This window comes from Phodopus roborovskii, unplaced genomic scaffold, assembly GCF_943737965.1.
Source record: "Phodopus roborovskii unplaced genomic scaffold, PHOROB, whole genome shotgun sequence".
In the NCBI taxonomy this organism is placed as follows: domain Eukaryota; kingdom Metazoa; phylum Chordata; class Mammalia; order Rodentia; family Cricetidae; genus Phodopus; species Phodopus roborovskii.
In genome coordinates, this window is record NW_026126515.1 from 7,563,902 (window position 1) to 7,577,521 (window position 13,620).

Sequence of the window (13,620 nt, forward strand, 5' to 3'; positions counted from 1 at the left end):
ATGTAGTTGTGGGACTCCAGGCTCCTCTAAACCTGGCAGTTTCTTAGATGGTTTTCCTTATCTTTGATGGCCTTATCAGTTTTGAGGAATATTGCTGAGGCATTCTGCAGGCTAGTTTTCAACCATAGCTGGCCTGATTGAAAGGACTCTGGCCAGCTGGAGCGTGGCAAACATGGCTCTGGCAGGCCTTGCCCTATTCTCCTATTCCCTCTGCCCTTAGATTTCGTTCCTAAAGCCAGCCAGCAAGGACTTTCCCCTTATTTGGCTACTTCCACCTCCCCAGGTTGAGTACCAAGGTCCAGCTGTCAAAGTATTGAAGTTCAGCAATCAAAGCTCCTTTGGCTCAGCTAATTAATATGCCCAATTAAAATTAAACACAGGGCTTCCCATCTTACCTTTATACACCACTATTTGCCTATGGGCCACATCTGTCTCCTCCCTATCCAGGGACAAATATCCCTGCCCCTTTTCCTTTGTCCCTTTCCCCTTCTCCCCCATCCTCTGTCTCCTGGCTTTGTCTCTTATTCCCTGCCCTCTGTCCCTCTGGGGCAAATGAATCTCCTTTGTGGAGAGAACTTGGTGTTGGGGGTCCCTGACCCAATACATTTCCTTTCACTGATTTCCTCTCTCCCTCCCTCCCTTTCTTTCTCGAGATTAGATTGGTGTTAGAGGTTTTGGAAGGAAACCACCATAAATTGTCATTTACACTGTACAACAATCTCGTGCTATCAACATAATTGTTGATGTTAACCGTGATCCTAGCTAGGGTAATGCTTGCCAGGTTCTTCACCATGAGTGACTCAAGGGGAAACGGGTTATGCTTCAGGAGAGCGTATGTCTTCCACAGGGAATTTCTCTCTTCTCCACTTTCTTACATTCACTTAGTATGGGATTATGAGTCTTTCTTTTATGCTTTGAGTTATAATGCTTGCTTTTTGCTCAAGCCACGTACACTTTCATAGATCTTGAGTAACTAAATGCGAAAGCAGGTTACCCACTTCCCTTAACGTCAGCAACCTCAAGGGAGAGGTCGTGTCTCAGGCCTTAGGGGTTTCCCTCCCCACACTGTCCTCCTTTGCCTCCAGCCTCACTTCCTGGTTCCCCGGCGGCCCGCCCACCGCGGAGCGGAAGTGGGCGCACCGTAAGGCGGAAGTGCAGGGCGGGCGAGTGTCCTCCCTTACAGCCCGCCCCTCCCTTACCGTTGCAGCCCCGCCTCTCCGGCCCAGACCGGAAATGAGGTCAGAGAGGGAAACCCGGGCTAAGAGCTTCGGCCCCGAAGGCGGCGCCGGGTGCGAGCGGCTGCGGCGGCCGGTGAGGGCCAGGGTGTCGGTGAGGCTGGGCCCACGCCGGGCGGGCTCCGGGCTCCGGGCTCCGGGCTCCGGTTGCGGCGGGGTGGCCCGGGGCATTGCGGGGCTGCGGCGAGTGACCGAGCGTGGCGGGGCCTTGCTCCAGACGCGTCTCCGCAGCCAGGGCGCCGAGGGTCGGGCGGCCTCCGCGATGGCAGTCTCTTTAGCGGGCGACAGCGAGAGCTCAGGCTTGGTACCCGGGGCAGGGCTCTCCCTGGCCTTGAGGACGGGCTGGGCATGGTGGGGAGTCCTCGGGAAGTCGGCTGTGCCCCCCTCCCTAGCGGTACCGTGACACCCGCTCCCCCGCATCGCGGAGCGAACCCGGTCACTAGGACGAGATTCGAGACAGCCCTGGACAGCCGACCCCCTGTCTCGGGTGAATCCGAGCGAGAAGGCGCCTCTTGCCTCCCCTCCTCCCGTCACTGATTGGAAGACTAGCTCGCTGCTTTGCGGCCCACCAGCGTCCCGGCAGTGACTCAGACCAGGGTACCTACGGTGTGCTCCTGAGACTGAGATCGGAGGTGTGGGTGTACCAGGGTTCTCTCTCTGGCCCCTTTGAGACGCAGGGGTTCTGCGCCGGCATTTGAGGACACGTTAGTACTACTTGTCCCACGTTAAAGTTTGTGCAGTTGTACCTGAGTGTCAAAGCTGTAGTTCTTTGTTAAAGCCTTACATTTTCTGTGCCCTCTTGTTTATCTGCTTTAGGCTTACAGACAGTTGCCTTCCAAACCTCAGTTCTGGCTTTTAAAACTACTACCATGTTGATAAAGGGAAATGGTCTTTTTATGTGTAAGGCTTTTGACACTGTGAGGAAGTTTGTTTGGGTGGTAGTTTCTGGAGCTAGGTGGCCCCATTGCTCTCACAGATGTGACACATAAACCAGAAGACTTTTCCTGCCTTTGGATTTGTTGACATAGGGACCCCGAGAACAGTCTTTAGAAAGCCCTTTGCAAAATGTAAATTGCATTAAGGGAAATATGGTATGAGCTCAGTTTTAAGCTCTAATTATGGCTGAGATGTACTTTGCGCTTACCTAGAGCTGGGGAGAAAGTGCTATTTTAGTACACAAAGTTTAGGGGTTGTACAAGTGGTATTAGACATTTCTTTTGAAAAAGAAAATTCTAAAATTGTCTCTGCTACTTAGGCCTTGAAAGGGTTGCTTCTGGTAGGCAGAAATTTTGGAGACTATCCTGCACATCCGTTTTAGTTTCATTCTCATCTTGCTTTAGTGCAGTTGTCACTGAAGCACATAATTGGCGTGATCGGGATGAGTAGTCTCAAAGTCCTATACTACGATAGTAATCACATTGAAAAACTGTCATATTCTACAGTGTTCTACATCTGGTAACTTCCAGGTGGCAGTTGGTACACTGGCAGTACCAAATGTGGGCTTTCATTTCCCCCCTCACTCTGTGTACCTGTTTGGATAACTACAGATTTTCTGACTATGAACACTGCAAAGCCTTCCAGATAGCTGCCACTCAGATCTTTGTCTCCTCCCTACCACTAGGGTTTTTTAGCAGGTATCCCAGACTCCTGGCTAGCCCTCCGTTGTGACTAGACCTGTCGGGTACTCCCTTCGATTTACCATAGTGTTGAAATTGTGATGTGCTGTTCCTTTCTGGGGCAACACTTTCTCATGATCAAGCAATCAAGGGACACGTATAATTGGAGAAAAGAGGAAGCTCTGTTTTTTGCTAATGTCCCCGTGGTCATCTGGTGAGCCATTGAATATGTTGATTTCAGGTATTTGACAAGGGCCAGACACCTTATATTTGTGGCTTAAGGGTGCATGGATATTAGAAATGAGTGGTAAGTGCAGCTGGATAAAAGGAATCTATTTTCTGCAGGCAGGGAGCCATAATGCCATTATGTGCTCTATAAAATTACTGGAAAACAGCAGGTCTGTCTGTTCAAGCTTCTTGTCTTCATCCTTTTTTTTCCCTTGGCAGATGTGGCCTCATGGATGAGCTGGTACATGACTTAGCCTCAGCCTTGGAGCAGACATCTGAGCAGAGTAAGCTTGGTGAGCTGTGGGAGGAGATGGCCCTGAGCCCCAGGCAGCAGAGGCGACAGCTTCGGAAGCGCAGAGGCCGGAAGCGCAGGTCTGACTTTTCTCACCTGGCGGAGCATGCTTGCTGCTTCAGCGAACCCTCAGAGTCGAGTCTGGACGAGGCCACCAAGGACTGTCGAGAAGTGGCTCCGCTCCCCACTTTCAGTGACTCTGATGACACAATGGTGACCAAACGGCACCCAGCTCTCAGTGCCATCATTAGGAGTAAGCAACATTCTTGGCATGAATCTGATTCCTTTACGGAAAATGCACCTTGCCGACCACTCAGGCGCCGGCGGAAGGTGAAGAGAGTGACATCAGAGGTGGCTGCCAGCCTTCAGCAGAAGCTGAAGGTGTCTGATTGGAGCTATGAGAGAGGCTGCAGGTTCAAGTCTGCCAAGAAGCAGCGTTTGTCCCGCTGGAAGGAGAACACTCCCTGGACCTCATCAAGCCATGGGCTGTGTGAAGCAGCAGAAAATAGGACTTTCCTAAGCAAAACAGGAAGGAAAGAAAGGATGGAGTGTGAAGCCGAGGAACAGAAGCAGGGCTCTGATGAGAACATGTCAGAATGGTGAGATCTTCCTTCCTAAAGCAAAGGTTTCCCTGGCTAACTACCTGAAGTGCAGTGAGTTCCACTCTCTTCTAAGCTAGCCATGCTAGTGTTGCCTTTGTAGCCTTCCTGTAGTCAGCTGGTACTTCATCTCTGGTTTGTCAAAGGGTCATTCATGAATCTATTTCACTATGTCAAGAAGGCTGTGTGTAACAGAAATAATTTTATCCTAAAGATGATTTCAAACATGTGCTTTAACTGCAGAACCAAGAATTTGTCTTAAAAATAATTTGCTGTTTTTTTATACCATTTATACCAACAGTAACGAGCTACTGTTATTTAGAACCAAGGTATCAACAAGGGCTGGTGTTGACAATTGTGACAGAGAAGGCATGCAGGTGCCAGGTCTAAGCAGTTTTTAAATAAATGCAAGCTATGTTTGTTATTTAGGAATTGTGGCGATGGTGCACGCCTTTATTTCCAGCACTAAGAAGGCAGAGGCAGGCAGATCTCTGTGAGTTCCAGGCCAGCCTGCTCTACTGAGGGAGTTCTAGGACTGCTAGGGTTGTTACACATGTTACATAGAGACCCTGTCAAATCGTGGGCTTTGAGGCAGCACTGGGGAGGTAGAGGCAGGCAGATCTCTGTGATTTCTAGGCTAGCCTGCTCTACAAGCAAGTTCCAGGACTGTTACTCAGAGAAACCCTGTCTCAAAAAAAAAAAAAAAAAAAAAAAAAAAAAAATTGCTTTACATACTTTGTGGCTATAATTATGTTTCCTGCTAGTTATAATTTGACTGTGTTGAGTGCATTTCTTACTTGTGTGTCTATGTATGTGTATGTGTGTGCATGTGGAGGCCCAAGGTGGATGGTGTGTGTTTTCCTCTATTTTCTCCTTGTTTTGGGGAATTGTCTGTTACTGAACCCAAGTTCATTAATTGGCTTGACTAGGTGTCCAGCAAGCCCTGGGAATCCACCTGTCTCAGTTCTCACAGAAAGATAACAGACATGCACTGCTGTGCCTGGCTTTTATGTGGGTGTTAGGGATCCAGATTCAAGTCTCCATGCTTGCTCAATGAGCACTTTACCCATTGAGCCATCCTATCAGCTTCTTGCATGCCTGCGGGGAGTTCAAACTCAGGTTATCAGGAGGCTTGGCAGCAGGTGCTTTCATCTACTCACAGAGCCCATCTTAATTAGTCCTTGTTTTCCGATGGCAGACATTTAAGTTGTATGCATATATGGTGGGATTTGGAAATAACAATATGAATCGCTTTAAACTTTATCACATGTGGTTGTATGTTTACAATGTCAATGTAGTTTTGATAACTCACTTTCTCCATGTCAGATCACCTTGAAAACATGGATGCTTGGCAGCTTGATGCTTTAATATTATTATTAGAGTTAAGATGTGACCTCTCCGTGAGGAAGCCTTTGGTGTCTGGGGCAGTTCTTTGTGGTACTCTGCAGGATGTTTAGCAGCTCTGCCATGTTCCTATCCTTCTTCCTGTATCCACTCAGATGCTGTCAGTGATGGCCATTAAATGGGTTAAGCACTGCAGGTTTGTTAAGTACTCCGTGCGGTAGGCACTGTGCTGCACACCTGCTGGATATTCTTATTTATTCCTTATGATTCTACTGTATGATAGAACCTCCTTTGTGTTTTTAGAAGAGAAAACTAGGTTTAGAGTTTGAGTAATTTGCCAGGGTCACCTAGTGTCTAGACCAAGAGTCAAACCTGATTTCTAAGCTCATATTTTACCAGGTTTGGCTGCTTGTTAAGTTTTACAGCTGCAGCACTAGTAACCTTTCTTAGGACCTTGTTCTTCTGAAGCTTCCACCCTCAAAGACATCAAGCTAAGGTTCACCAAGCAAGGCTGTGCTGGTGACAGGACAAGCTATGTAGGTCTGTGTGCTTCCTCCTTTTCTGAGTGGATTTTAATTTGACTTTCAAACATTGTCATACTACCTGTGTATTTTGCCAGTGTGTTCCACCTGTGTTGATGCAGGCATACAATTTGACTCTTGTAATTTTCTTCTAAGTTTGGTCTTGTCTAAGGCCTATTTATCCAACTTATACGTAGTTTTGGATTATAAAGGAACTCTTACCCATAATCACACTATTTTTAATCAAACAAGAATTGCTTAGCCAACTTGTAGCCTTTTACAATACTGAAACCTTGTGTTGAGGCGTTTAAGTTACCTGTAAGATCAAGCATTTACATCTTAGACTCTTACAGTTGAGAATGGAGAATTAAAACGGCCCTTTTGAATGTTGCTTTGTCTTTTTCTTCCCCAGAATTTCTTGTTAAACTGAAGGTATTGTGGGTGCTAGAGACTGTCACTTTCTTTCTAAGCTCTACTCCCTGCCCGGGACTGTGGTCTAGCAGTGCTGCTCTGCCTCCTGCGCCTTCAGATTCCAGGCTGTCAGGCTCTGAGTTCTAATCCAAGAGCCAGGAGAAATTAAAGTCCACAGGATTCCTTGTGAGATCTTTCTTGTTTTCTCATTGAGGAGGCCTGGCTCTCCCTAGTGGGCTTTCTGGGCCAGGACTTCAGAGCCTTCCAGTGATAGGGATGCCAAAGTCCTTGTCACTGAAGAAATAATGGATGAAGCGGCAGTGTGACATTGATCCGGTGTGAGCTGTGGCTGGGGAGGAGGCATTCGCAGTACCCACATTGGGTGACTTGTAACTCTAATTCTAGCTCTAAAAGAATCCAGTACTCTTCTGGACACACACACTCCTTAAAAAGAGAGACCCTTGTGCCCTCATTGCCCACTTTTAAATTCATTGAAACAGTGAACCCAAAAGAATTGATATTTTCCCAGGAGTCCCATGCTGGGGCAGGGAGAGGCTGAAATCCTAGTATGGACCAGGAAGAAATGTCACAAGGTCTGGACAGCTTATCTCACACTTAGGTTAGCAAGGGGTATATTTCCAGGGTTATTTCATCCTAGGAATTTTTCTCCTTGATTTTGGACAAACTGTAACTAATTCCATTTTATTTATCAGTTTCTTTATCAGGGAAACCAGGTGGTGAGTTTATGGTAATAGACATGCACTGAGAAAGAGTCTTGGAATGTTCTAACTGAATTGCTGGGCATGGGGGTATGTTTTTGTAGTCCCAGCAGTTTGGAAGTGGATGCAGGAAGATCAGAAAGAAGTTCAAGATCAGTCTTAATGACTTCATGAGTTTGAGACCAGCCTGGGCCATATGAGACTCTGTTTTTAAAAATAATTAAGTAGAGCTGGGTGTTGGTACCACATGCCATTAATCCCAGCATTTGGGAGGCAGAGGCAGGCGGATGAATCTCTGTGAGTCTTGAAAACAAACAAACAAACAACAATAATAATAATTAAATAGAATCAAAATTTTAAAGGAATGTTAAATCACTCCTCATATGGTCTCCATTTATCTGTAGTTACAAATAGAAATGCTTTGGTTCCTGTAAGGAGTTAGGTTTTTCCACCCGCCGCCGCGCCAGCCCCAATTAACACACAGAGACTCTGTATTTGATATAATCCTGTTGGCCAGTTACTAGTTTCTTATCGGCTAGCTCTATCTTAATTATTAACCCATTTCTATGTATTTCCACATGGTCTTACCGAGAGTGGAGGAATGGCATTTGTGTTCTCTCCAGGCTCTCTCCATCTTGACTCCTCCTTCTTACTACTTCCTCTTTCCTCCTTGTCTCCTAGTCCCGCCTGTCTTGCTTTCCTATTGGCCAACAGTGCTTTATTCATTAACCAGTATGAGAAACATATATACAGAATGGCATCTCTCATCAGGTTCCTTTCCCCTAAATATATTCTGTAGAGAGAAATGTGCTTCTCACAGTCTTACCAGAGTCTGTTCAAACTTTCCTCAGTTGCAAAGTGGAATAAAATGTTTCATTTCAAGCTGCTCTTAATTGTTACTTTTTTTTTTTTTTTTTTTTTTTTTTTTTTTTTTACTCATTATTACTATATTATTATTTAGGATAGGATAGGGCCTTTACCTCAGGATGACCTTCAACTTGGCAATCCTCCTGCCTCAGTTTCCTAATGTTGGAATGACGGGCTTGTGACTTAATAATTTGTTTTGCTGTGGTGTTGGGGATTGAACTCAGAGCTTTGTACATGGTGGGCAGGTACTCTGAAACTGAGCCTCACCCCAACCCCACCCTCAGATATTAAGCCGATTTTATAAACAGGGCTAACATTAGACTGCAAGTAGAAAATAGTTATGATTTGTGTTTTACTCCCTGTTGGCGAGTTGATTATGTCAAAATTTTCCTACCTCCTGTTTTAAAAGAGATCTTTTCAAGAATCCCTGTGGCTATTATTTAATGAAGCCGCTTGGCTGTGCCATGGTTCAGTCACATAGAGATCAAAGTGTTGAACTTTACTTTCTGTCTGTCATGTTGAAGGTTTTCACCATCAGCCGTGCAAACTTACTAACCTTGATCCACCTTGTTAAAATTACTGAGATAAGAAGTTGATTATTAACCTTATCCTAGTCTGTGGTAGTATTTTGGATTTGGCTATATATGTTTATTGGCTTTATTTCTTAGTTTGCTTAAATTTGCTTATTACTCACACTTAAAATTACTAACAATTCTAAGTCTTGCTGCTGTTCATGCTTTTCTTTCCCTGTTCTTTATTTAGTTGTGTTCCACCCAAGAATTGTGAGGATTTAGAAATGGGTGTTATACTATAGTTTTATTTATGCTCTGTAAGATCAAGTTATTACTGTAATGTCTTTTGTGTATTTGTGGGGGTGAATACTCTGAGATTTTACAAATCCTGTAAAATTACTTCCTTCCAGTCTTCATTCAGATTTTCTGAATATCATTGCTCATTAAGTGATGGAGCTTAGCCTGGTTTTCTCTGCTCTTCAGTAGCACACTGTGTTCCTCGTAGATATAGTTTGGTTTTTATGAGTAGATTGGTTGGGTGGTAGCCTAAAGTCACATTGGGAGCCTTCCTCAACTGATGGATTAGAGGCCGGTCTCACAGGGAAGAAAATAGTCCCTTGTCTTGGAAGGCAAGTGACAGAGATGGAGTGTGAGACCTGTCCCCTCCTTCCCCAGCCCAAGCTGACCTTCTGCAGCCCCTTGGTGCCTCTTGTTTTCTTATTTTTATAGAAAATCAATATTCCGTCTGACACAAACAATAGCTCAGAAGCAAGAATAAATGGGAGGAAGCTGAGATCTCTGTCCATCACCTCTCACTTGAACTGCCCCCAAACTCTTTAATTATGAGGGTGCTTTGCTCCAGGTGTTTGTGACAGTGAAATTGCTAAATGAGGACCATTTTAACCAAAGATTGGGTGATCAATAACATTCTATAGAAGTAGCTTGTTGGATCAATAGCATTCATTATTTCATGGTTAAGGTAAGTAGTCTCCTTTGCAAGTGGAGGTCATTAATCAGGGGTTCCTGGGGCAGTGGAAAGACTATATGTAGTGTTGGAATGTTCTGCTTTTCTTTTCTGTAAACAGAGATGCTGACCAAGTACATACTTAACCTTTTTTTTTTGCGATTGGCAACGTTCACCAAAAGGTACTGGAAGATTAGCACAGATTGATTGTGTATAGACTTAGTCTAGTTCTGATAGTGCATTCTTAGAAACAGCCAGAAGACACTTTGGGAGGCACATGTGATATGACAGTATTTGAAGGTCTGTCTCTTAGAGTCTCCCTCCTGGAAAGAGATTTGCTAGAAAGTACAGAGCTAAGCAGTAAATATATAATATTAAAGAACAGAGCTTTGAGAATGAAGTGGATTGTTTCACTGAGTCCTGAGTTCTTGTTTACTGCAAAGGTTAGGAATTCCAGCAGGGCCTGATGACCATTACCATCATCACACAGCTGGGAGAAATAAGCTGGAGCACTTCTAAGGCCCCTGACAGATGCAATTCTGTGCTTCTCAGTCTACCTGATATTGTGAATTTTGTGGATTTGTGTTTTAAAAGGTATCTAATAAGTAGCTTCAACTACCTACTAGAATACTTAAGAAAAATTAAAGACATTTGTTGCCAGCAAGATACCTTAGTGTATGAAGCTGCTTGCCATCAAACCTAACCATGTGAGTTCGATCTCCAGGGCCCATGTGGTGGAAGGAAAGAACCAGTTCCCTACAAGTTGTCCTCTGACTTTCATACATGCACGGTGACACTCATTTTTCCTCTGTGGCCCTCAACCCTCCCCCCAAGACAATCAAACAAATGTAATAAAAGCTTAAAATAACAGGAAAAAATTGAAACCTTTCTACACTCATATTACCAGAAACTAGGGTTTGAGAGTTTCCTCTGCTGCAGGCTGGTATACTGAGGAGTGTAATCTTGTCAGTATGCACTGAAAAGGGAAGGCCCTGTGTGCATTCTCCCCAGGCAGTCCTGGGTTCAGAAATGCAAATATGGCTAGAACCTCTCAGGCAAAATGTTGCTCCCTCCTTCACTTCCAACCTATAACTTTCAGTTTTCTGTTTGGAGTATACTTGGATAGGGAAGTCTGGATCTCTGTGTTTTCTGTTTGTGTATAAGAGATAGTCAAGGGAAGCTGAGCCTTGAAGCATACAGTTTAGTATTACATGGCCAAAAAAATAAATAAATAAATAAATAAATAAATAAATAAATAAAAAATAAAAGTAAGAAAGAAAAAGAAATCCCTCTTTGTAGCACATTTTAGAGATGTAGTGTTTTGTATGCTCAGTTTGTTACAAATTCCTGGGATGGGTTGAGGTGAGATTCAGATAGTGAGGGATAGAGAGGTGATCTAGTGTCAGTCTAGTAGACTACTGGGGTTAGGAACCCCAGTAGCCCTGGAGATTTTGTCAAGACCTTCTCATGCCTCTTGGTCAGGTGTGGGTCTGGCAAAGGAGAATGGGTCTCAAGATACACACACACACACACACACACACACACACACACACACACATATATATGTATATCAGTCAGATAGGAAACAGTGGCCTTTGGATAATTGGAAATAATCCCCACACTTGACAAATAGATTACATGAAATTAAGCTGCTGTACAGCAAAAGAAATAATTACCAGAATAAAGAGAGCCTCCAGGATGGGAGGAAATCTGCCAGCTATTCATCTGATTAATATCCAGAGTCTACAGAGAACTCAGAAATTTAAACACCAAAATAAATTATCCAGTCAGGAAATGGGCATACTATTTGAGCAGACAGTTCTCAAAAGAAGTACAAAATCCCAATAAATATGTGGAAAATGTTCATTATCCTTAGCCTTCAGGCAAATGCAAATCAAAACTACATTGACATTCATTCAGTTTTACCTCAGCCAGAATGGCTGTCAGCAAGAAATCAAACAATAGCAAATGCTGGCAAGGATGGGGTTGGGGGTCCTTATACAGTCTTGGAATGTAAATTAATGGGCTCCAATGGAAATCAGTATGGAGGCTTCTAAGGAAATTAATGATCCTGCTATGCCATTCCTGGTTATATACCTGAAGGAATTCATGCCAACACAGGACAGAGTTACTTGTATGCCTTGTTTGTTGTGACTCTTCACAATAGTAAGTTACAGACTCAGCCTAGCTGATAAAGAAAATACTGTTTTTAGAAATAATGGAATATTATTTAGCTATTAAGAATAATGAAATCATATCATTTGCAGGAAAATGGTGGGTATCAGAGATCATACTAAATGAAGTCAACTAGGCTTAGAAAGAGAAGTATCACATGTGTTCTCTCTTGTATGGAATCTAGACATAAAAAAAAAATAAACAAAAAAACCCTTGAAAGCAGCAGGGCAGCCATTTGGGAAGAGAGAGAGGCGGGGCCCAGCATGGGAGGAGAAGGCCATGGGAGGGCTGAATAGGAGCTAGGTATGTGGTATACTGTTATGAAGATATCATAATGAAACCTGCTGTTTTGCACAGTGATATATGACTAAAAACATACTTGATTATGAAGTCAGAGGAAGTGAATTAAATTCTGTCCAGTTTCATTTATTTAAAAGAGAAATATAACAAATAAATTAACACACCTTCACTAAAATAGACAAGAGGCCTTTGGACACATTCTGTAGAACAGTGAAAAGGGGAACATTGTTTTCAAAGTTCAGAGGAAGAACAAACCTTTGAAAACTACAGTGGGAATCAGAAGAATATTTTGGGAAATATGCACCAGGATACAAAAAGATAGGATCATTTTGAGGTAGGAAACGGAGAATTGGAATGACTATTTTGATAAGCAGCTATTTGGGAGGAAAACATACAAGGAAATTTAAGGTATAATTATAATTACAAGGTGAAGGATAGAAATTGAATTGATGATACAGAAAACTTCTGAGTCTTCTCAGAATGCAGATGAAGGAGAAACTGGTGAGAGAGGACATCGGGTCTGGAGGACAAGAGGGCAGAGGCCCAGTCTGTGCATGTATTCTCCCAGTGAAGAAACCAAGGCATTGGAAAAGAAGGGTTTAAGAAACAAAACTGATGGGGGAAAAAGTTCTCTGAATTGGGGGAAAAAATTTAATCTAAGTTTAAAATGGAGAACTAATGGGAACAATTCTCTCCATATATGTCCTGACAATGTTTTTATGTCCTGTACTGGCGGCCCGGGTGGAACAGGTGTGAAGACAGACCCTGAGAGGGATGAAAATACCATGGCATTCATCCTTAATGGTAAAAGTGAGGAGCTGTATTTGCTGCCAGACTTTTTGGGACATAAGCATTGTTTTCTTCTTGCATATAGAAAATAAAATTTCATGTGGAAAGGCAACACAAAGGCTCAGGCTGGAGAGTTGGCTCAGTGGTTAAAAGCACTCGCTACTCTTTCAGAGGAGCCAGGTTTGATTTCCAGCACCCACATGGTGGTCTACAATCGCCTGTAATTCCAATGCCAGGGCATCCTGCTCTCACTACTGGCCTCTACAGTTACTAGCATGTACATAGTACAAGACATACAGACAGGCAAAACACTCGTATACAAAGATTTTTTAAAAAAAGGTTTCGGAAATGTAGGCCCCTTAAAAATGAACCCTCGCCCATCTAAAGGTGAATTACTATTAATGCTACAAATAGGTAGACCATGTGATAAGAGGATGGGTGAGCTTCTCTAAGCTCAGTCATCAGCCCAGTGTACCCAGTTGTCCCAGAACCTTTCTGTTCACATGAACTGGGTAGGCTGCTGGCTGCATTTATGGTACCATCTAGATAAATGTGAGCACAAACTCACTACTTGGCAGAACTGTCTCTGAGTGACCATATGTTCCATTGTGTGGGGGTCCAGGTTTATGATAACATGCAGTTGCAGAACCTCTACCCAGAAGCATGGCAGAAAATAGGAAGAGCAGGCGTATCTTTGGTCAATGCATGTACAAGCGACAGTTCCTTTACTTCTCCTGGATTCTAAAATATTTTCAAAGTTTTGGTTAAATACATTATTATTTAGTTTGAAAAATTAACCTAAGAGCTCTTATTTTTGAAATAATCATAAGAACCATAAATGTATACATTTAAATGTATAAAACTTGTATGTAATAGGTAACTTCTTAAGCTTCTTGGCTAATAAATGGGAATAACAAACCTGCATGGTAACTTTGTAGTTCAGCACTGTGTGTGTGTGTGTGTGTGTGTGTGTGTGTGTGTGTGTGTGTGTGTGTGCGCGCGCGCGCGTGTGTGTTGTATTGTATGAATGTGTGCACTCAGATATGCA

General features: G+C 43.5%; 1 protein-coding gene across 11 annotated transcripts in view; it reads left to right on the forward strand.

Moving 5' to 3' along the window:
• The first annotated feature begins 1,168 nt into the window (after positions 1–1,168).
• Gpatch2l (G-patch domain containing 2 like) overlaps positions 1,169–13,620 on the forward strand; it is a 47,179-nt gene continuing 34,727 nt past the window's right edge. For 3 of the 11 annotated variants that reach the window (XM_051196376.1, XM_051196377.1, XM_051196384.1), the window contains exons 1-2: positions 1,246–1,329; positions 3,299–3,970. In XM_051196376.1, coding sequence (XP_051052333.1) covers positions 3,309–3,970 — 662 coding nt within the window. In that variant the 5' untranslated portion in view covers positions 1,246–1,329; positions 3,299–3,308. Of the gene's footprint in view, positions 1,330–3,298; positions 3,971–13,620 lie in introns of all 11 variants that reach the window. The other 8 variants (XM_051196379.1, XM_051196382.1, XM_051196381.1 and 5 more) reach the window with 5 other exon arrangements.